The sequence below is a fragment of the Thrips palmi genome, unplaced genomic scaffold (assembly GCF_012932325.1).
Source record: "Thrips palmi isolate BJ-2018 unplaced genomic scaffold, TpBJ-2018v1 HiC_scaffold_19, whole genome shotgun sequence".
In the NCBI taxonomy this organism is placed as follows: Eukaryota; Metazoa; Arthropoda; class Insecta; order Thysanoptera; family Thripidae; genus Thrips; species Thrips palmi.
Window position 1 is genome coordinate 13283550 of NW_023144628.1, and position 6000 is coordinate 13289549.

Sequence of the window (6000 nt, forward strand, 5' to 3'; positions counted from 1 at the left end):
GTTGAGGGAAACCGTCATTATTTCCAGTCTGTTACTGTGATCTAGAAGCATGCTAAGGTTTAAATTAAAGTGAGGCTCGCTTACAAATTCAGAAAAAAGCAATTTCTGCTTTATTTTACGAAAAATGTGTCAACATAATTGATTCCAACTCGAACAATTAACACGAAGCCCTGCACATCCCACTGGCCAACATCAGAGCTGTACATTGTACGGCCCAATGTACGGCTCTGGCCTACATTAGTCACATATGCACAGCTAGTCAAAAATGATGGTTACAGACTTACAAGTAAATCAGTCAAAGCATTACAATTTACCAGCTGGTAAAAGACTGGGTACAAAGCAATCTGCAAGTACGACATCAAAAAAAAAGGTTAGCTTTCTGCATCAGCCATGACACGTCGCAAAAGAAATTATTGTCTCAGGCAGATTTTGTCGTTCAAATAAAAAGAAGAAAAACATTAAAAATAAGTGAATTTCTTGGAAAACAATCATGTGTCCTTGTATTTAAGGTGTCCACATAAGTGAAGAGGTCATCTAACGGATGTGGTTACTTAGCAAAAGGGGACAAGTCTATCTAAAGTTGTCCATCTTCGTGTGGCTCTTCCAGCTTGGCCCACACTCTGCGTCCGGTGTGCAAGTCACACGGCTCGTCGCTGTCGTGGCTGTAGAGCCCGAAGAGGCCGACACTGCTGCCTGGGTAGTCCCGCCTGCGCACCGGGACCTGGCGGCCGTCGACCCAGCACGAGGCGCACTGCAGCTTGCGAAAGCAGCCGTTCTGGCGGCACTCGTCGCAGACCCTCGGCCCGGCCACGTGCAGCTTGGGGTTGGAGCGCAGCACAGCGCGGAGGTCCGCCACGTACCTGAGGACAGAAAATTACCGGCGATTCAGACTAAAATTTAAACCCAGTACCCTGAAAATAAAAATCCGTAATTTGGTACAGAAAAGGGTACGGAACTCCCGTGCTAGAGAATATTGACAAGTGAGGTCTACGGAGAATATTAACAAAAGAGCTACGGAGAACATTGGCAATAAAATTAACAGGATTTTCTGTAGCTTTTTGACACAGCGGATACCGGCGGATACAAATTGTACTGTTGTAAAATTACAACAAAAAAAATCAGCGTACGTTTTCACACTCTGAAAACCTTTCAAGCTACTCTGCAAACTGAAGTGCGTACATAGTACAATCTTATCAAAGCATGCTTCCAAGCACACTCTTACAGCATACTTGCTAGGCACACGCTAAAGTAGAGTGTACCTAGCATGTACACGCTAAATAAGAGTGTACCTGGCAAGAACACGCTAAAATACGCTAGATTAGTCCTACCTAAAAGCATGGGCAACTTGCCAGGCACACTCTTATTTAGCGTGTACATGCCAGGCACACTCTAGTTTGATGTGTGCCTAGCAAGCATGCTGTAAATAAGAGTGTGCTTGGAAGTATACTCTAATAAGAGTGTACTATGTACACACTTTAGTTTGCAGTGTATTTAAAACTTAAGAAGTAAAGTAGCTTCATTCAACAAATTAATTTGAGCATGTGTACACTTGCAAAGGAAATAGTTCGCAATTGATCCAGGATAGTTGAAGAAGGAAATAACATGACTTATCTCCAATTTGAAATTTTTAAATCTATTATTGTGGCTTAAAATGATTCGCATCATTGCACTAAATTATTTGACTGAATTTCGAGCAGAGAAGGAGAAAATCCAGATGGTAAAAGAATACAACTCAACCTTGGCCCCTTTTACGATCTCATTTTATCAGGAAATGGAAACAACTCAGCCAAAGTCAACAAGACCCCCTTGAAAATATTGTCGATATGAGAAAACTCAAATTGTGTTTTCAGGGATCCAGTGTAAAAAGACTCAAGTCAACTTAACCCCCTTCATTTTAAAAACCTAACTAGAAAAAAGGGCTAAGTTCAACGAATACTTCGAAATAACAAACACTTTATGTTTGCCTATAGTTCCTCTTCACTGCACTATTAAAAATCCGCTATAATATTACAACACAGTCACATACAGTAATGCTGTTAAATTACAACAGTATTGTTTTGTGTCTGAACGGGAAACCCATCCGGAAACAACACTTTTATTTCATAACAAGTTCCTTGTCAAGTAACAAAAATGTGTTCGTGATTCAAAACAGTTGTGTTGTCGTTGAACAGGTTTCATGTTTTGAAACAGACTTAGTGCAATCTTAGAACATATATTGTTGTCAGGTTACAAGGGTCTTGTTTAATAACAGCACGATGAGATCAACACAAATGTTGCGAAGACATCATCGAAGACTCCAAAGAAGTATTGTTTTATAACAATCAAACTGTAAGAAAACAGCACCGAGGGCTACAACATGCTTGTAATAAAACAAGCCGTGTTGCTATCAAACTTAACAGCATAAGTGTTGTTTATTTAGAGCCCTTTTTTTCCCAGTGTGGTCTCCAAATTCCACTTGGTCTAGGAACTAAAGTTTTAGATGACTCCATTTTCCATTTCAACGGAAAGCGATAAGTCACAAAAATCCTCTAAGGAGTGACCTGAATCTTGTGATGTTTAGCTAAATATTTAAACTTATGCTTCTTGAACTTATTATCGTTCATAACATTCAATTGATTAATTTTAGTTTCTCCTGCTCACCTCACAGTCTTTTGTTCCTCCTGAGAAATGGGCAAAATGGAGTTATTCCCTTCTTTCACTCGCTTTCTGGAACAATTTACAAACTATTTCTTTGTATTACAGACAAACTAGTTCATACCTTACATATGCTCGATATACTTCGTAAAGTTTAAAGCGTGCGTACCGGTTAAATAACTACACAGTAAAAACGGTTCCTGGTTTTCCCAGGAACTCCCTGGAAATCGCCTACGTCTCTACCATAGGCTTCCTAGGAAAAACAGGTACCGTTTGTACCGAGTAGTGTGCATGTCCCTTCACGTACCGCCCGGTGCTGTCCTCGGGGTCGGGGAACATCGGCCAGTCGCAGCCCGCGTCGCCGGGGCAGAGGGCCAGCCCGTCCAGCTCGAGCAGCCGCAAGCGCGGGGCGGTGGCGGGCGAGACGGCGGCCAAGAAGCGCTCCAGGTCCGGCCAGCAGCGGCAGGCCCGGCCGAGGCCGCGCAGCCCGACGGTCGTCAGCCGCGGGAAGGCAGGCAGCAGCGCGCCGAGGCGGCGGTAGTCCACGACCCTCGTGGGGAGATCGAACGCGTTGCACAAGTTGACCACGGACAGCGTCTCGAGGCGCGGCTGCGCGCGGCCGAGGGCCGTCAGCAGAGACAAGCTCACGTCCGCAGAGCCGTCGTTACTCGGGCCGAACACAAGTTCCAGGGACCGCAGGTTGGTGGCTCCAGAGAAGAAGTCTCGGGCCGACTGCAGCACCGCCGGCCGCTCCAGCGGGCCGCGCTCCACGACCAGCCGCAGGCACTCCAGGCCCCTGCACTGCAGCAGGGCGGCCAGGCCCAGCAGGGGCGGGCACTTGAGCTCCCGGAGGTTCGGGCAGCCGGTGAGGAGCGCCACGGGGAAGTACGGCCCCACGTCTTGCAGGTGGAGGCACGTCAAGGTGGCGGAGTGGTTCACCAGCAAGTTCTCCAGTGCCAACAGGCTGGAAGGCCAAAGCTCGCGACCTGCAGGCCCAGGTTAGAGAATGTTAATGGGGATTTTGTCGAGTCACAAAATCCACTGAAAATCTACCGGCGTGACTTCGTGCCGCTGCAGGGGCGTGAATAAAGTGTCACGCCAATAAACGGCATGACATAAAAGTCACGCCAAAAATCGGCGTGACTCAAAAATTCACGCCAATTTTTGGCGTGAATTTCTTGTCATGCCGCTTTTTGGCATGACTTGTATCATAAAACTCGTTGCCATTCACGCCAAATGAGGGCGTGACTCACATGTCACGCCGGTTTTCGGCGTGAATTTCGTGTCACGCCAATTTTTGGCGTGACTTGTTGTCACGCCATAATTTTGACCATGTGTCCGACCATTACGTTTTCAGTGTCAAATTTACCAGTAAAAAGCCCTGTATCAAGAGACTTTCTAGGCCGAAATGACGTAAGAAACATATCGACATGTCATAAGAGAAGTGATTTCTTTGTGATTTCAGACATAACACAGGACATGCTGTCGGTAATAGAAGAATATTGTACATTTAAATAACAAGTGAATTAAATTTATCATTTTAATCAACTTTGGTACCAATGTTCACCTACACCTCACCATGAGAGAAGGGCGCCCTTCTCTCATGACCTCACCTTAACTAGAGGCTGCCGCCTGGGAAAGCCAGGATCCGTTTTTGTCGTGCACATGAAAACTTAAATTGGCCTCTGAAACGCCTATTCTCACCTGGGGCAGTCGGCGCGCGTCCTTCGAACGAGTACCGCAGCGTCTGGAGGGTGGCACGGTTGCTGCCGCGGATCACCAACGGCTCGGCACTCCCCACGGGTCGGTACCCTCTGCTGAATCCGAGGTCCAGCGTGGTCAGGTCCGCGTCCCGGATGGCCCTGAGGAACAGCCTGAGCGCTGGGAGGTCCGCTTCTAGTAGGTTCCGCAGAAAAAGGTCTTGGCAGCCTGCCGAGAGCAGGCCCTGCAGGGCGGTCATGGTGCGGGCCACGTCCTCGGTGTCCAGGCTCCACACGTGCACGTGGCTCACGGCGCACTTCACGTGCCGCAGGGGCAGCAGCCCAACGGTGCTCCGGTTGAGGTGGAGTTCGGACAGGCACGGCGCCAGCCGCAGCGCGCGCTGCAGGCAGCCCGCGCCCTGCTTTATCACATACCGCACGCGGTCGTCGTCGCTGGCCTCGCCGGCCACGCTCCAGACCAGCAGGAAGCGGTGGCGCCACACCGCGCGGCTCAGCGCCAGGTCGCGCCAGCGCCTGCAAACGCCGCGCGCCGACAGCAGAGACGCGTTGTCCAGATATTGGAACACCATGACCAGGACGTGGTCCGGCAGCGGCGGCATGTCGGCCTGCAACATCCCCATTGACATTTCAATGACTTAGAGCAAACAAAAGAAAGGGAAATTACGAGTCCGGTGCTTTACAATGAGATTCTAGTTTATGGTATTGAGAATAACTCCACCCCAACAAACAGTGTAACAAACAATCCAAAAATGCGAAAAAAATTATTTTATGATTTTTAATTGACAAAATTACTTTTAAAAACATAAAAGAAGGTCATGAACGACAGTTTGGTTACCCCAGGTGCCCACTAATAACAAAAGCCTACCAAAAATTAAAAAAAACAAAACAAAAAAACGAAACATCTTTATTTGGAGGAAACGTGGGGATAAGAAATACGAATTGGAAAAGGAGCAGCCAAACTTTTAACAGAACACAGACAGGTGCATAAGTAAGGTCCATGAATGTATAATATGGACTCAATCGAAGATGGCGTCACAGAAATATCGGCATAAATATGAAAAAAAAAGAACCAGCTGAAATCGACCATAACTAAAACAAAATGACCACTGGCCTCACGTTGGGTGTAACGAGCACCTAGTTTCTGTCCTAGTTGACAGTCTTAAGGAAAAGGAATATTATCTGAGGATATGGAGCCGATATAGACTGCACTGCGAGAAAAGATCACGGTAAATCCTGTACTGATTACTCCAGACTTCACCGTACTTTTTTTCACAGGCAAAACCGTCGTTTTTTTACAGGCAATACCGTTCTTTTTTAACAGGCAACACCGTACTTTTTTTACAAGGAATCCCGTACTTTTTACCCGGCAATCCCGTACTTTTAATACCTATCAAAAACTGCTATAATTTATTTCAGTCGGTCGACCCTCGCTTTTCAAGATTCTGATGTACATAACTGCTGAAGTCGGACTCCTGGACCCCCCTTCCGACCACTCGTTGAAAAGGTCTTGACGAGACCTATCGAAAGGTGCAATAAAATTTTTCAGTCGGTCGACCCCCTTTTTTCAAGATCCTGATATGGACAATTCTTGGGAGCGGCCTTTGTTGGGACCAGATCTGGTCTTTCCTACGGGATGCACTGTCCG

General features: G+C 47.0%; 1 protein-coding gene across 1 annotated transcript; it reads right to left on the reverse strand.

The window, feature by feature from the left end:
- Positions 1-80: 80 nt before the first annotated feature.
- On the reverse strand, positions 81-3066 carry LOC117646380. The gene is made up of 2 exons (XM_034387265.1): positions 2942-3066; positions 81-860 (listed from the first exon to the last, which is right to left on the reverse strand). The coding sequence occupies exons 1-2, from the start codon at positions 2971-2973 to the stop codon at positions 575-577; spliced, it is 318 nt and encodes a 105-aa protein (XP_034243156.1). The 5' UTR covers positions 2974-3066; the 3' UTR covers positions 81-574.
- Positions 3067-6000: the final 2934 nt, after the last annotated feature.

Coding starts and splice junctions, on each gene's coding strand:
- LOC117646380 (XM_034387265.1), bottom strand. CDS start 2,973: ATGTTCCCCGACCCCGAGGACAGCACCGGGCG. Junction 861..2,941: donor CCCGAGGACAGCACCGGGCG/GTACGTGAAGGG, acceptor TTCTGTCCTCAG/GTACGTGGCGGACCTCCGCG.